Source organism: Porites lutea, chromosome 5, assembly GCF_958299795.1.
Source record: "Porites lutea chromosome 5, jaPorLute2.1, whole genome shotgun sequence".
NCBI classification, from domain to species: domain Eukaryota; kingdom Metazoa; phylum Cnidaria; class Anthozoa; order Scleractinia; family Poritidae; genus Porites; species Porites lutea.
This window is the reverse complement of record NC_133205.1, coordinates 1,790,001-1,807,501: the sequence shown is the minus strand read 5'-3', so window position 1 is coordinate 1,807,501 and position 17,501 is coordinate 1,790,001. Positions and strand designations below refer to the sequence as shown.

At 39.3% G+C, this 17,501-nt stretch overlaps 1 protein-coding gene and 1 long non-coding RNA gene across 3 annotated transcripts; one reads left to right on the top strand and one right to left on the bottom strand.

The window, feature by feature from the left end:
- Nucleotides 1-239: 239 nt before the first annotated feature.
- LOC140938996 (uncharacterized) lies at nucleotides 240-4,967 on the bottom strand. 2 transcript variants are annotated; one of them, XR_012165586.1, is made up of 3 exons: nucleotides 3,854-4,067; nucleotides 3,116-3,498; nucleotides 240-889 (listed from the first exon to the last, which is right to left on the bottom strand). It is a non-coding gene; the product is annotated as an uncharacterized lncRNA (long non-coding RNA). The 2 variants fall into 2 exon arrangements; XR_012165585.1 differs by lacking the exon at nucleotides 3,854-4,067 and adding an exon at nucleotides 4,608-4,967 and having other exon boundaries at nucleotides 243-889.
- Nucleotides 4,968-14,875: 9,908 nt separating this feature from the next.
- On the top strand, nucleotides 14,876-16,875 carry LOC140938992 (NADH dehydrogenase [ubiquinone] iron-sulfur protein 4, mitochondrial-like). Its single transcript, XM_073388549.1, has 4 exons — nucleotides 14,876-15,045; nucleotides 15,689-15,864; nucleotides 16,188-16,261; nucleotides 16,617-16,875. Exons 1-4 carry the CDS (start codon nucleotides 14,890-14,892, stop codon nucleotides 16,718-16,720), a joined length of 510 nt encoding a protein of 169 aa, XP_073244650.1. The 5' UTR covers nucleotides 14,876-14,889; the 3' UTR covers nucleotides 16,721-16,875.
- Nucleotides 16,876-17,501: the final 626 nt, after the last annotated feature.

Below are 17,501 nucleotides of genomic sequence, written 5' to 3'. Positions count from 1 at the left end.
TACGTTTTGGTGTGTACGCGTAATAGTAAAATGGAAATTTGTTCCTTCTGCAGTTAACTATGAAGTGCTTGCGGTTCATTGGTAACGGAGTGTATTTCAACTCCCCTCATGCAAGGGAATCCAGGATATTTTTCCTTGTGAGATTCGGAATCCGGGATATTTTTACTTGTGGATGATCCGGAATCCCAATAGCGACTGGAATCCGGAATCCTCAGCGTGGAATCCAGAATCCAAGACTGTCTTGGATTCACGCCTTATTGAGTGTTTTTCACATGACGTCACGGCGGAATCGGCTCCTGTCCCAAACCAGACCTCTGGGAGTTGAACTCTTTTCTTGTGCAAACGATTTCTTTTGTTCCAATAAATTTGCATAGATACTGGCCACGTGAGTGAAAACACTCTATATGGGCAGGAGCCCAACTACTAATTGAAAATCACTGCTGAATTTTTATTGTGTATGAACAGAAAAAATTTCCAACTACTTTACAGTTTAAGGCGTTTTAGTGTGCCTCACTAGAAAAAAGGACGTACTTCGGGCTTGGCTGATGAAGCGTCGAACCGCGGAAGGAATAACGTTTAATATCTTAATCCACTCGTAGAGAAAAGAAAAAAGCAAAAACGCCTACATTTTTAATAATGAAAATGATTTGTTCCAGCAAGATACCACACGACGTCATATTGTCTGGCTCTAAATGAGGTTCAAATATTCATTAAAGAATGGGATTCACAGAATCTCATTCATGGTGCTTAAAATCTCTCGAAATCTTTTTCCTGCGTGTGTCAAATCCCAGGATGAATTTCAATCCACAACGACGCTTCTTCGGTAAAAAATAACCTTTGTAAGTCAGTATTACACGCGTCGCTGTAAAAGTCCTCTCCCTCAAAATTCCTGCAAAAAAAAGTATGGTAAGAAATGTCTAAAAGATTACTTCCTTCTTTTAAACCTAATTTTGACCTTACACTGAAATATCAAGAGAAATTTTCCTTGGAAAAGCATTTTGTTTGCGGCCTTTTTTACAGAGCATGGCCAAAAATAAGCGCAATAGTTCTTGACGACTGAGGACTAGGGATGCGTTTACCCCAGTGACGTCAAACAAACTTACCACTGTATCGTTGGTAAACTTCGGTATATAAAGGTTTGTTTTCTGACTAATTTATGGCATCAAAGCCCTCTAATACGATCTTCCCTGGCGCCGAGCTCAATTGCGTTAGATTCAATTTCACTTTCTCCCATTTAATGCATGCCATATAAATCACGCAGTTCAGGCGCGGAGCTAGGATATATACTAACTAATTTCCTAAACGAGCACCGAAGGGGTAAGCCTCCCAGGGGGATCCGGCCGCGGGCTCCCCAAGCATACCTTATTATAGGAAATTAACGCTCCATGAAATTAAGGTATTGGAAATTAACGCGACTTAAATTAACGCGAATTTAATGGAAAACGACTTTCGAATAAAGAAAATTAACGCGAAAGAGGAGGTAGAATTTCATGATAAAGGAAATTAACGCGATTAATTACGCGAAATCAAAGGAGAAGATATTGACATCATTTCTGACAGCGGCAACGATGAAGATGAACTCGAAATATTGTAAACCTTCGCCCTAGCTTTTGAGAAAGATGAAAAATAAAGGGTTAATTGAAAGAAGAAAAGCTTGTAGTTAATGTTTTTTAGGTGTCAAGAATGTCTGGACAGGTTCCAAACTTGGGGTTAAAATACTGGGAATTAAGAGCGCGGAAATTAACGCTGCACTTAATTAACGTCGCGAAAATTAACGCTCAACAAAATTAACGCGACTTAAATGAACGCGAATTTTAACGATTCGCGTTAATTTCCTATAATAAGGTATTTTTTTGATTTTTACTTCTTAAGTCCCCTTTCCTGGTTTTCTCAGTCATTCAGACAGGATATTGGCCAGATTGCAACTTGGAAAGTGTTTTTATTAGTAAAAATTTAGTTTTTTATGAAAAATGTGACCGATTTCCGTAAAACGGTGGAAACCGGTGTGGATCCGCGCTTGCAGTATAAGACCTTATTATGGACGTTGTGCAGCAAACTTTAAGGCTTACTTTTCAAACTATGAAGGGGAAGGGTAAGCAGGAGCCAATATTAACCGGCTCAGGCGGCTTGGCCTAACTTCACAGTTTACTGGTTTAGACTATCATCTCCCTACCCGAGAAATAGTGAGCTGCCGGCCACAGGAATAGGTGTAAATAAGAAGTGTAGTTTATGAAAAACAGACAAGTAAACAATCAAACAACAATTTATTGTTAACATGTTAATTGGGTTATACTGTGAGAGCTAAAAGGGTGAAACGCTAAAAAATCTTTCTGCGCTGCAGAAAAAGTTATTTTTCACACGTATACCATTTTTTTCTTCGTACACCCAATGCATTTCTGGGACACCTTGCAGACTGAAAAATGAATTCGTTTGAATGCTTTCCGCTCGAGGTGGACCTAACAATAAACAGATTTATGAAACCGCCTTTTCAAAATACAAATCCGAGTAATGCGTTGGCCTGATCTTAGGCAAACATATGTTCAGTAAAAATCGGCTGTATACTTATACCAAGAGAGGATAAAGCTTTATCCTCTCTGGCTTATACAAAATATTAGATAACATAAGGGCGATCCCAGAGCAGGTATCAATTATGTTATTAAAAACACAATTTTCGGCAGGCGAAGGAATTCGTTTCATAGCACGTTCCTCCTCCACTGTCAAATTATTCTCTCCTAAGAATCAGTCAATCCAGCAAATAGGTTTACAACATGAAACATAAAAGATATGTCTGATATACACCGTAATAGATCTATATATGTTACTAGAGTGAGTTTTTGTTCAGTACCTGTTGGATGCCGCTATAGAATACCATTGTTCACGTTTGTGGTTAAAATTATATCATAATCATACTTTATAACAGTCTCTACGTGGATATCCTCGATATAATAAAGAAAACAATTTAAGAAGGCGTCTCTATCGACAGCAAGAACTGAGCTGTCAAATTTGTGGGAATAAATCAAAATTGCAAAAGAAAACTAAGTTACTGAACAGTGCTTCGGTGACTAATAGGTACACGTTCATGGAGAGCTAAAAGAAGTTAAAGAACTTCACTTACCAGAAACATTTTAACGCGCCTACAACTGTACGATATTGCTCTTTTTGATGACGCCATTTGTAATACTTAAATCCCTTATTTGGACAACTTGTACTGGTTGGTTGTCCTCACAGATAACATCCCCCATGTTATAAGCAGGCACGTAAGGAACATATTGTTTTTTGTCGGCGTTTTGCTGTCCTTTATCTCTGCTACTCTGAGATTCAGTTTCATCATTCTTCTGAATATCTCCTGTTTTATCATTACTTGCCTTCTCGTTTACATCTCTCCGTCTTCTACAAGGTCTCGGTGCGGAGTTAACACAGTACAATAAAAGAAGTAAGCAAGTCGCCACCGCAAATAGTTTCATGACAGATTCCAAAAGGATCCCACCGTAACTTTTGCTGTCGGAGAGAATGAAATAGATATCTTAGCTAATAACTCTCTTTCAACCCCATTTAGCTATAGAAAGCCAATTTTTTTCCCACTCATTCCATGTTCTCTGTGCGGATTCGGTGAAGAAGAAAAGCACAACCAAGATACAACGACTGAAAAGGATAAATAATTCATCGAAAGTGAACACGTATTTTATTGATAAGTCTTCCAGCTGTCTTTGAGCAAAGTGTATCTCCTTTTCGCACGAAAACATTGCTTAGAAACAGAAAATTTCTTCAGCAATTATATTTAGCTGGAAGAATACTTCCCATCGGGGAACACGTGTGGTTTAAACTGCTTTAAGTACTGTATGGAACAACTGACCTTCTCGGTGAGACTCGGCTACTGAACTTGGTAGATTGTTTAAGGTGCATAACGGGTACCAAACAAATAGATAGAAAAAAGGAGTCAGTTACCAAATTAACCAGGAAAGGTTAACAAGTTTCACACAGAGCACAACATTTCCAGAGTGCTCTGTACATCTATTGAAGAATTCATGTCCATGATCTTTCCGATAGACAAATTATTCATCCGTTATTATTGCATGCATGTCTATACTTTGAAAGAAGGCAATTGAAGTCGACGGCTCTTGTTTGTGATTTTACGCTACTCAGTTCACTACGCTGAATCGACCATTCTTGCTGTATCGTGACAGTTTTAATAGGGGTAAGACTATATAGATTAAATCATCTTCTGTTTCTACAGACATTTTTATGGCTCACTGGGCCGTGTCTTCCCCCAGACGATCCCACTGAACTCAAAGTCGCGGAGACTAAAATATATACTAATAAAACAAACAGAAATTGGTGGGAAATGATGGAATAAGGCCATTTTCACGCTGACTACCAGTGGATAAACTATAAAAACAGAATGCTTTTTTTTTTCTTCCTCAGTTCTAACCCTTCTCAACGCGACCAAAATGCTGTAATACACCCCTGGCAAAATCAAAGTTACCGCAATAGTAACCAGTAAGTATCGGTAAACGAGAAAAAGGCTATAATTTATGAATACGGAATTGAGTTCTGTGTTCTTCGATTCACTAGACAAGATAAAATTCAAACAAGGGTCCAACACTTACCTGCGACCTGAGTTTTCCCAGATGGGTTGGTGAATTGCAGAAAACTGGTTATGTCTTTTATTGCTGATTCTTATTGGTTTGGGGCTGGACAAATCCCTAGCGTCAAATTAATTGTTACGCCAAGGTTCATTAAACTTGAAGAATGACCTCAATACTCATTTGGGCTGGTACAATCGGGCACCCGCACAGAAACACAAGAAGAGAATAAACAACCAAGGTCTTGTTGACAGAACCGTGATGCTTACAGCCGCCGTTTCGAGACCACCCACTTCTAAACCTCCTGTACTCTTCAAGTTTCACTTTTCGCGCACACAACTTGGCTGATATCATTTACAAGTAACTACAGTAGTCAAATATCCTTGTTCAAGTAATCTGCTCCAAGAATACGTCATTCAGTACCATGAAATCAGATCATTTATCAGTGTGAGTTTCTGGTTAGCGTCTCTACTCATGTCAGCTGTCTACTGAATACGATTTTTGTAGCATCTCTTTTAAAGGACTTTAGGCTATGTGAATAAGTCTAAATTCAGGATCATTGTCGAGAGGGCACTGTGTCATTGACATGCAATTTATCTGGAGCTAGCAAATGCTAAGGGTTCTGGAAAAACCGGACCGACTGTGTAATTAACTGCCAATTTTCATCAGGTAATACGGCAAGAAATTGTCATCTGTTTGCTAACACCTGCAATTCTAAAGTGTCAGAAACAAATAAGAATCTCAGTTGGATTATACTACTGACGTCGGGCTCTAAATTTGGAAACGTTTTTAACTGCACAATCTTTTACTAGGTTTATTAGTTTATTGAAAAGCCCTAGTAACCGAGAGGATGGATTTGGGACTCATTGATTCTACACGAGCAAAAGCAAACGACCGCGAAGATGATTTTGAAGTCTTGCAGACTCTTCGCTGTCAGATAATCTATGGAACAAGTGCTAACAATACCCGTGGTCTCGACTTTGATAAGTGACAAACGCAAACTGGGGTAATGTTTTGTCTTCAGTTATTTGAGTGGTAAAGAGCGTAGAGAAATGGTGTATTTACTTCTTTTCGAAACTACTCATTTCAGAGGTCCTTTCTTGCGCATTTAACGCTACATGCTACTCAGCATCTAGCTTTCTAACAGACTAAATTTTAAAACTTCCCATTTCAATGATCAGATGATGGAACGAGTCACAGTTTCATCAAGTTATGTAAATCCAAATGTCATGAATAACCATTTGATTGGCGTCTATGGAATTATCCATCTGTTTTGATATTTATCTTTATCTGCAAGGTGCTGTTCTTACGTTTTTAAAAATGTTGTTGGCGACCGTTTCCACAATACTGTTACAGGTCTGAAAGGCTGGTTCCACCTGTCCCGATTCTCTAGTGGAAAAATCGCCCGTCTGATCGACGGTCCGATTCAGTTTCTGTTAGCATTGAATCATGACATATTTTATAGAGTATAGCCAAGATACGGGATGAAAGCCCTTTTTAGACCTCTTGGTATAGCCAAATACAATCTTTGTCATATATTTTGTTGTCTAACCATGCATTTTGACGAAATTGTCAGACAAATTTTCCATTCATGGTATCTTAATTAGTAAGACGGATCTGTTGCTACTCAGTATGAGATCATGTAGGCTCTAAAATTTTTTGAAAAAGTGACAATGGTTTGAAGGGTGACGAAAACTTGTTTAAACAAGGAAGCTTGTATTATGACCCAGTCATGTTGATTTAGACTCTTTAGACAGTACAGAGTCGTGCTATAGACTTGTCTGTGCTAGCTGAAGTTGTGGTGTTTTCGTGTGAACGAAGTCAGTTTGTTTAAACCATTGCTATCTTTTAATTAGTACAGGCTGTGTTCTAATTCTAGCAGTAACATGTCTCATGACAGACGATCGAAAGGCCCTCGAACAACGGATCAGCGGCGCGGACAACGGATCAAGAGAGAACGCCTAGGGACTAGGCTGAGTGCAGTGTACTTTTTCCGGGGTAAATGTCGTCCAAAAACAACATGTAAGGGGGTGGGGGCGGGGTAGTGAGTTTGCTTTCAGCGGAGGCGTTGCTACCTGTACGTCAGTATGCTTGTGCATACCTGGAAACGTTCGAAGATCAATAAATAACAAAAAAACTAAGTCAGTGATGTCTTTTTTGAGATTGGTAGTCGATTCTGCTCTGCCGTCCTCTTCGTATTACAACATGGCCCCCACGAAAAAGCTAGCTAAAAAAAAGTAGTCCTAATCCCTTCTCAGCCAATCATATCGCAGGAAATGGTATAGATAAAACAGTCTATGGCACTGACAGGCAGAGAGGTGTTTTACCCGCACGAACCGTAGCCTGCTACACAGCCGTTTTTAGTGTCGTCACGCAACGCTCCAACTTGGCGTGACGACACTAAAAACGGCTGTGTATCAGACTACTATTATTCATTCAAATATTTTCCTTTTCTGATTGGCCCAAATAACTGTACACCTAAAAATAAGTTCACCAAAAATAAAACTCGAAGGATGCCAACTGCTATTTGCAGAATGTCTGTCAGCCGCGGATCTAGGATAAATACTGACCGATTTCCTAAACGAGGGCCGAAGACGCAAGTACTATCTAGCGGGATGCTTTGGTTTTTAACTCTTAAAGTCCCCTTTCCTGGGTTTTCGAGTCATTCAGGCAGGAAATTGCCCAGGTTTAAACTTGGAAAATGTTTTTTCTTATTTAAAAAAATATATTTATTATGAAAAATCTGACCGATTTCTGTAAAACGGTTGAAACAGGTGTGGATCCGCGCTTGTCTGTTGTAGTAAACATCTCTTTATAACCATCTTGAATTTGCCGAGGAACTGGTAAATGAAGACGGGAGCCGACGAAAGATGTAATTTCTGACGATTGACAGACATGGGAACGAATTTGTCAGAATTTAATATGCTGAGGGCACGGTATAAAGGCACCCTGGCGTTCCTGGGATAGTATCGGGCTATTTATGGTTTTGGCGCGAGATTGTGCCATTCTACCAGTCAGCTCAGTCCTTCTGATAGTTTTCGGTTTGCTTTGCAAGTTTTCCTTTTCTATATTTTATTTTGTTACGTCTTCAGATCTGTATGTTTTGAAATAACGTTTCTTATATTATTTCGATATATAGTTTAAGAATTAAGGTATTCAGACCCGTACTCTTTTCCTTTAATATAATTTTGGCTGCCTCCTCCATAGGCTTTGCCAAGTCGAGACAAGCTAGAAGCGCGAGAGAGGGATGATGGGAACGAGCGTAGAGCGCGAGCGACTGGAGACGAGGCAGTAATATTGGCGTAGTCTATGTAACATTGTAATGTATTTTCCCATGATCCCTTTCCCCGAGGTTTTACGTGCCACTGCATTAGTAGGGGAATACGTTTCCACACATTTTTGGCCACTTCTCAAGGATTGTTTTTTCAGTAGTTTTTTGGACCTGGCATTGTACGAGTTCTAGCATAGAACGTATATTAGTATTGTGCTAGAAGGATATCATTTTTGATACATTTGCATCAGATGAATGACTAACGCATCCTGAATAAAGGTTTTCACATTAAATATCTCGTGTTTGAATAAAGAATGATTTCGCCTAAACGCAAAAACAATTCTTAGATTCGGTTTTCGTATGATCTGAAGAATTATTCAGATCTCGCGGGGAAACACCCTCCTCCATCTGTATAATTCTTCGAGATCACACTCAGCCCCAGTCAATAATTGCTCGTAAATAACCAGACTAATCAAACTGAAAAATTCTTTATTTGACACATATTAAACTGTTTTCTATTGTCATCAAGTTGACGTCTGCCAGTTTCTTTGTTGTGCCTGCGATTCGAGGAAAATGACGCAATTCATTCCAGCAAATTATTCTGATCAAGCGATGGTAATCAAAATAAAAACTAGTGTAGTAGCTAGGTGACAAATGATTAAAAATCTTTACATGGTTGTTCCACCCCCTTCCCGGCATCCCTTCCTAGCGTTAGTAAATAATGCTAGCAAGGGATACCGCAAAGGTGGCAGACAGTGCTTTTTGATTATACAGAGGAAACCACGCGCGACCACTACTCGTAAGCAAGCATTCTCTCTGGTCGTAAGCAAGCACCTTGCTCCCAAAAGCAACCACCTATCCAAAACACCGGAAAACAGACAGCTTTAGTTCACTCTGCCGTTGATCAGTCATTTAAGTTCTTTGATCCGAAAAGACGGACAACCCCCTCCCCCACCCCACCTAAACGGACTCCTAGAGTTCGAACGCCACTGTCTTTCATTAGCCATTCCAGTTCGTCGATTCTCTGTAAGACGAGGGGTGACTTTCCCATGCAGCAGTGTCCGTTTTAGAGAAGGTTGACTGTAGTAGAAAAGGCTTGTTTCACAAGTCTTAAGTTTGTTTATTTAGAAGTTAATCAGTGCAACAGGTGTTGCCACCAATTAAAAATGTTGAAATAAACCCACGGCTTGAGACCAGTTATTTTAAATGACTTTACTTTAGATGGTGAAAATACACTTTCAGAAACAAAAATTTAAGACATATGTAGTGAACAAAACTTTTGCAATAAATTCCCAAAACGGCCTTCTTCATCTTCCTCCTTTTTCAGTTTTTGCATTAATTAAAATGAGATTTCTAGGTTGATTAATGATGTTAGTAATGCCTACCATGGGATATGGTCAAAAGAGCAGAACTCCATTGGCCAGCCGAGAGGGTGGTTATTTGATGATCTCTACTACGGGATCGTATTTCCAAATTAGATACCGTTAGACATTCAATCTGTGGTTTAGGGATTACCTGCTATAACTAGTAGCACTAGATCAGTTATAACGCAAGTGAACTTCTTAACGAGTAAACGCATAACATCACAAATTCTCTACGGTGAGGAAGGAACACTCACACAAATTTCGTTGGGAATTAGAAAAGACCGCTACACTCATATTAAGAGTCTTTCTCTTTTCTTTTGGGGTCCTCGATCAAGAACAAGCCACTTAACTTGTAGGAGTACTCACAGAATGCCCTGAATGCCAATCCTGCTACTATTACCAGCGAAACAGTAGAACACCTGTGAGGGAGTATACATCCTCCTGTACCTTTTTGTTCCAAGCCTTTTCCCTGACAAAATTACAAGCCATATAGTTCGTAGATAAAAGTGATAATGTAACTTACCATTAAAAGGCTAAAAGCGAAAATTATAGCAACAATACTTCCATTTTAAACGGGATTACCTACATCAGTGGAAACAGCATGATTTTCCTTTTCTATCTAGGGCCTTAAAACATGACGCTTGAATAAAAAAAAATTGCAGTCGTTAGGCGCGTTGTAGAGTAACAACTATTATAGTCGTTTGTTCTAGAGATGGACCTGTGCATAGAAGAAATGGACGACTGGTTTTTTCTATCAAGTTTCCTGCATACCTGAGAATTCCTTAGATTGCATCTTGCTCTAATTTCCTGAAAGATAAAAGAACACTGGTTGTGGGTAAGAAAAAAATTTCCGTTTTTACCAACAGCGCCGACTGAGAAGCTATCTAGACAGATTAGTGAATAGTAAACACTGAGCAATAAAAACTATGACTCTGAGAGTCTTGCTCAGTGTTCCGCGTGAAATGCAACTTTTTGGATCCCTCTTAATATTACGGACACATCTCACGTGTGCAATAGATCGCCGCTGTTCCTTGTTATCTGCGAAGATGGCTTAGTTAAGCTTTCAAATCTTGTAAGTAGCTGTGTTTGATAATATCCAAAGTTAGCTCATGTCCCAGGCACGGTTCGATATTAGCTATGCACGTTAGCTCATAATGGAGGCACGACCAGGTAGATGAGATCATTATTAAACGCTCGAGATACCACTCAATATTGGCACGAAACTCAATGTTCTGATTGGTGGTCGTCGCTTCAAACAATAATTCACTTGAATGGGTCTTCATGAAGGGACAAGTTTTGTCAAGCGGCCGTTAACTTGCAAATTAATCGCCTCACTAGAGACACTGCAGGCTTTATGGCAAGTTCAAAGCGATTGAAGTTGCTGTTTGTTGTACGACGTAGAGCGCTTTTGAAAACAGGGGTTAAAATAGATCGCTGAAACGCCAAATATAGCCGCCTTTAGCCGGAGCGGAAGTCAGAAGTCCGCGAGACAAAATTAAAGGCTGTAATCTCTTAGAGGGAAATTAATTAAGAGGTAAGTTCACGGCTTGCGTAACTCCGTTATGGTTTTCATCTTAAGTAGTTACATTAATTTAGTCTCCTTCTGAAACTTTTAGAGGGGTATATTTCTTGTAATCTAAATCCAAAACTGAATACTTACTTCAGAGAAGGCTAGTTAAAAAATGAAGAATGTGTCGCGTTTTTGGCCAGTTTAGGTTAATCTACAGTTAATTAAATGGCATAGAAGTAAAAGTTCTTAATGTTGCCAAAATTAATACCAAAGGGCAATTATTTTTGTTTTTGCGAGCAACTGATAAAAATAGTCTTATCAGTTTTGTATCGGTCGAAACGTTTTTAACGGTCTAATTTTTCGAAATGTTTTTAGAATCCTTTATATCGATCATCCTTTTCAAAATAGACAAACAGAAAGCTGAAAAAGGAACGTAACTGTGTAAGAGATGGATAACACTTTTTAGCCTCCATATATTTTGAATATATACCTTTTTATTTTAAGTTTTCTTTCTAATTATTTTCACTCTTTCAAGAGCCGTGTTGTTGTCATTTGGTGGCTCTATTGTTGCGAGTATCCAGTAAATAAATCCCCCACGACGTTTTTGTGAAGATCTGTTTCAACCACCTGCTTTTACCAGACAGAAACTGTCAGCCTGGTCCAATTAAATACCGCAAACAATTAACTACAATAGGAAATTTCTAAATCTGTGTCTACACGAACAGATCTGGTGTCACTTCTAGCTTCTCTTGTAGCCTCTGGGAGTCTCGCTTCGTTGATGAAAGTAATCCTTCTCGTTGACGTCTTCGAGGTTTCAGAAATGGGCCACGGTAGCCAAATCAGCCTCTTGTACAGCCGAAATTTCTAAAGAGCCTAAGTACATATCATTTTATGTTTACCGGTACAGTATACACGTGGGAAATGAATTCACTATAACGGCTTCGTTTTTCAAGCCATGTAGAAATAAAAAAAGGTTTCCTGTAGGAATCTTTAGTCCAGCATAGAATAGGGTAAAAAAATACAGAAAGGGTTGACACATCTGCTTTCCTTTTTTGTTTTTAGCCAAGAAGAGTGATCAACAAGTTGGTATAATGCAAAGATTGGTTATCCTGTGGCTTACCGTCGGACTGTTAACCCGTGCAACGCATGCTCGCCATAACATTACCGCTGCATTGGTGGCTTTGGCACCTGTATTAGACAATGATCAGGAAACTGCCCTAAGTATGGACGGTAGAAATGAAAGCTCGGTTCTATCTGTAGACTGGATTCTACTGCTAATGGCAACGGCTGCTCAGTTTCTGTTAGTTCTGCATCATCGATGAATTGAGAGAAATCCAAAGAGATATCATGATTTTCACTGGGAAACAGGAAAAGACTCAAATTTTTATACGTTGATACCCAGTCACACTATACTAGTCACATTGACGAGGCCTTCAACTGACGCTTAGACGACAGGGCGAGCTGCCTCCCTCTCATGCGCTTCGTTTTACGCACAGAGGCGAGCACGAAACGCGAGTAACTGGTGACAAAGCGCAAGGGACGAGGCAGCGACATGAATAGCCTACGTAGCAAGCGTTTCCGTTTGGCTTCGGAGCAAAAGAAAGACAGAGGAACGGGATTTCCGGTTCTGGCAGCGCGAAAAATGGAACGAGATTCAAAAAACTCCCCGCTCTTTTACTTGCGACAGTTTTCGAGCGGTCTTTGACTCTAGTTCCTCGTTCTTTTCTCCGAAACCGCACGGAAATGCTCGCTACGCAGACTACGACATGGGTTTTTCAGGCCTCTCCATCAGCTACTTCTGACTCAAGATGATGAATGAAATTCTTGGCACTCAATCCACTGATAAAGAAATCGCCGTGTTCGTCATCGCAATGATAGAGCCGGACCTTTTAGACCAGTCTATGGTAGAATCTAGAAAATCATGAATTTTCTTCCTGTTTTAGAAATGATTATCAAAGGTTTGAAGCTGCTTTAAAAATTTCACAGTCATGTAGTTTTACTGAGTTGCGCATGTACAAAGTATTTTCCTAAAGATAGGCCATTAAGATGGAACGGGAACGCTTGACTTAGGCATACCCGTACCCAAAAATATGTCAATAATAAATTATTATAATTATTATAATCTATTGAAAAATCGTTTGTTGACCAAGCTGGCTGCCTGGCTTCGCTCTTGTTTGCGTTAGTTTTTCTCGACCTCGACTTCGTCTCATACAAGGGGTATAGAATGGTAAATTCAAGACTTTGCGAGGTTTCAAAATTCGAGGCTGAGACGTGAAAAAATTCAAGACTTCGACCACACGCAAAATCACCAGAAAACGAGACTTCGAGACCACGTTTTTCGAGGAACCATTTTATACCCCTCATGCAAGACAATACAAAAGTGAAAAGAACTTGGTTAATATCCAGCCATCTTAGCTTGGCCTCACGCTTGATCAATAACGCATATATAATGTATTCAGCAGCACGGAAAATTACAAAGTTGCGTCAACCTGCTGGTCACACCATCGTATCCGTTTTCCTGAGTTGAATCATGCGAGGTTGTTATGTATAGGGTTGATAAGGCAGTGCAGTTGTCACGATTGCCAAAGAATTTTGGTAAAATAATGAAAACAAAGCAAACAACTCGGCAGAGGCTTTGCTGGTAAAGGATCAACAAATTCAGTTTTAAACGTATCTCCCTGAAAATACTCTTATCGACTGACAGTGTCGACTAATTGTTGTATATTGTAGACAATGCTAGAGACACGTCCAAAATATTCTAGTGTAAATATTTCATATAAGTGATAGCAGTTATGTTTTATAAATAAACAATTTCACTGTGTATTCCTCTCTTATTTCATTTCACCAGCCTGCGAGGGGCGCAGGCTCGCAGGCTATTCATTTCCTTTTCTTGCTGGCCAAATAGTCGGCATACACTGATATGGAGGAGCGAGTAAGTGGTGCAATCAGGGAGAGATCGGGTAGCACTCTTTCTAAATTTGGCGGGGGCTAATCATATCTTTTAAGGGTAAAATTAGTGAATTAGTACCTTAAATGATTGCACTGCGTTGTCGTGGTAAATTGATAAGAACAAAATAAACTTGAATACCTTTAGTTACCCTCCACGGTTCGACAGTATTTATGGCTTAGGTATGCAGCTATTTCGACAAAGGTTGTCGGGAAAACGTGCACGCGACAATCCCGAAAGGTTATATGGGATATGATCAATACACTCTTCCTGACGACTGCAATTGTCGAACCTACTACTTTTGTTGCTTTCCATAAGCACTCACAAACATATGTCCATGGCATCTCCTACCATTCTTTCAAGTTTTTTGGAACAACAGGGAACTCAAAACCACCCACAATACCTTTCGGGATTGTCACGTGCATTTTTTTCGACAACCTCTCTCGAAATAGCTGATAAAAACAAACAAACAAACAAACAAAACAAAAACAAAGAAAAGAAGACAGTCCCTTTCTCCGACTCACTTTTCTTTTGAAGGAAGGGGGGCAGATGTACAGACAGCATTTCGCCACAAAGGCCAGTGGGAGCCAGCAAATGACTGGACCAAATAAATCAAATAAAAAATTTAACAGGATATGGAAGAAAAAAGACAATGACAATTACACACAATTCAGCGGACAACCTCGTCCCCATCCATTTTTAAGGGAAAAGCCCTGGGGACGAGGTTGTTCAGCGGACCAAACAGACTGCGAAACACTCAATGGCAGTCTGGATTTCAGTTTGTGCTCGCCTTTGTTCCGCCAAGTCAGCTTTCCTAAGTGTAATTATCAGCATCACACTTTCCATTAACGACCTCGGACGACTGAGAATCAGGCTAACTTTCCACAATATTAAACCAGTGCATCGCGCAGCCGGAAGCCCAATGTACCCCTTTTATGGGGTCTCATTTAATCCTTTTTATAAGCAGAGTTTTATTAAAACAAGCAACTACAATACGAAGTAAAATGAAATATTTATTTTTTATTTTTGTCTGACTGGAAGCTTGCAACCTGTTGCCTTCAAATGGAACCGGTACTATCCTCCAATGTCCTCCCGCAAAACCGCCAAGTCACCCACCGCGCTTCCACCGCCGCTTCCTCCCCGTCCTTCCCCACCCCGAAAAAGTTTCCCCTAAGTCCTCTCCCCAGTCTTTCGCCAATCAGTGGATATTCAAGATGGCGGCGTCCATGATCAAAGTTGTTCATCAGGTGAATTTTTGTCGCTTTCTTCGCCCTGCAGTGAGACTTGGCCAATTATATTCTACGGAATCCTCACCATCGGTGGTTGGAAAGCAGGACAAAGCATTGGAGGTGGTGGAAGATGAAGCAAAGGTAGAGAAATGTATCAAAAGGGAGTATACGTTCTGTTTGTGAACATCGATTCAATGTTGTTATTGTAGCCTTCTTGTAAAATTCATCTAAATTTTCAGCCAGCAGGATATTGTTTAGATCATAAGATCACATAGTACGTAAAATCAAGATAATTCTTAAGATACTGAAAAAAAAAAATTGCATGCGTCTTTCTTATTTCCTCCTATGCACATTTCCAGCTGTTAATCCATCAGCAGGCTGTGAATAACGATCTATGTAAAAGTATGTGGTTTGTATTTGGATAACAAGTAGAATAAGTAGAATAATCAGCAGAATAATACATGCTCTTGGCTATTTATTTGCCACTTTTATGACAGCACATCCCAGGCACATTCTACGGGTCGGATTACATATGACTATGGTCTCCTATCCAGAAAAGTGTTAAGGATTGAGGAAAAACAGTTTGGCGTGCTGTACAATGTATTGGTAAAGCACTGGCCAGTACCCCTGGCCTGTAGAATGAGAAGTACATTTTGTCTCTGTCACAGGAGCATTAATTGTCCTATCCTAACTATTTTGATCAAGTTCCTCTTCCAAAACATTCCCTGTAATGTTACTCACTTGAGACAATGATTCTGAAGGCTTTTATTACTGTATAATGTAGGAGGTAATCTACACCACAACTGGTGTTCCAGACTGGATTGTCAAAGAACGCAAAGCCAGAATTTTTGTGCCAGCGAGGACAGCTATGCAGTCTGGTACGTTTAACACAAAGAAATGGCACTTAGAATTTGATACGATGGAAAGATGGGAAAATCCATTGATGGGATGGGCCTCAAAGTAAGTGATTCTGTTTAGTGGTTTGTGCTCTACAGGAACATGTTTGTCATAGTTTAAGTTCTTGCATGGAGATACCCTCAAGAAGCAGAAAGCGTGTTTTAGGCCTGGTTTTGCACACTATTGGTTGCATTAGTGACACAAGAAGTCAAAAGATTGGACACATTTTAAGATTTGAAATTATAATAATTATAAAGTATAGTAAGAAAGCAAATAAAATTGTTTTTAGTTGTGGTATATACTATCTAAGTTATATTTCTGCCATGTAACATCTAAATATCTTATATTTTGTACTTATTATTTACTTTTTTCTTCCTCTATTTCAGTGCAGACCCTGTGTCCAACATCTCACTTACCTTCAGCTCAAAGGAGGCTGCGATAAACTATGCAGAGAAACAAGGTAACTGCATGTTGTTTCCTTCTGATAACATTTTCAAAGATGAAAAGAAAACTTGCATGATAATATTATATTACTCCACAGAGCTTCAAAATCAATATTTTCTATTCCCTGAATTGGTCAACGGTTGCTCTGTTCCCCAAGAGTTATACCAAGATATCCTAAGGTCCCTTAACGTAAATGGCCTTGTTCTTGCTGGGATAAAATGGCATGAAAATCACAAATTACCTTTTAGTGCCCACAAAGAAATGGTAGAGTTTAAAAAATACAGAAAGGAACACATTATAGCTAGAATTAATAATATGTAAAATCAATTTTTTTGGTAATTATTTCTTTGTTTTGTTAAAATAATATTTAGGATGGAATTATGAAGTAGATGAAAAACATGAAGTCAAACCAAGGGCAAAGTCTTACGGGGCAAACTTTGCATGGAGCAAGAAGACAAGAGTCTCAACCAAATGAAAACTTTTTGGAAGAAAAACAATAATTTGTGAAAAAAAAAAAAGATAAAGTTTTTTTTGCCCTTTACATTTAGTGAACAGTTTGGCAAAAGTAATGTCTACATAGTCATGTGAAGAATGGTGGTGTTACATGTAAATAAAGTTAGTGATCAATCAGTTATGTACATCGTTGATGTTGCCATTATGGAGATGCAAGTGAAGGTCTATGAAAATTGGTATTAAAAAAAAGGTAAAAACTAAAAACTAAATTGAAGAAACGAGTACTCTGCTTGGAGGCAGAGTCAAACTTCAACCTGAACTAGGGCTATTTGCCTATACCCCCCCCCCCCCCCCCCCCTGCTATTGAGGGGTGGATGCAGAAAATTTCAGAAAGACAAAGCCAATAGACTTTCCAGTGACATTGGTCTTTCCATTTTCGGTTCAAAACTCTGAGAGCTTCTGTGTACAGAAATGAAGGCTCTTAAAGGCAGATTTCAAAGAGGGGCTTGACCTCTAGAATCTAGCCTTCCGACATCCAGGCCAGGTAAACCTCTTCATTTTATTGCCAAACGTTAGCAACCATGTCTGATGTTAGGACCTGGCCCTGTGCTTGTTTCTGGAGTTACATGTACTTCTGTTCATAATTCAAGTAGCATACAAAACTTTCTTTACCAAATATTTTTGAAATTCAGCCAAGCATAAATAAATACAAGCAGTTCTGTTACATTGTGAAAAGCAGTTTACTACAGAACAACCCTGTTTTGACTTTTCTCAACTCACGCAAGTCTGGTGATTATACCCCT

Coding starts and splice junctions, on each gene's coding strand:
- LOC140938992 (XM_073388549.1), top strand. CDS start 14,890: ATGGCGGCGTCCATGATCAAAGTTGTTCATCAGGTGAATTTTTGTCGC. Junction 15,046..15,688: donor TGGTGGAAGATGAAGCAAAG/GTAGAGAAATGT, acceptor TGTATAATGTAG/GAGGTAATCTACACCACAAC. Junction 15,865..16,187: donor TTGATGGGATGGGCCTCAAA/GTAAGTGATTCT, acceptor CCTCTATTTCAG/TGCAGACCCTGTGTCCAACA.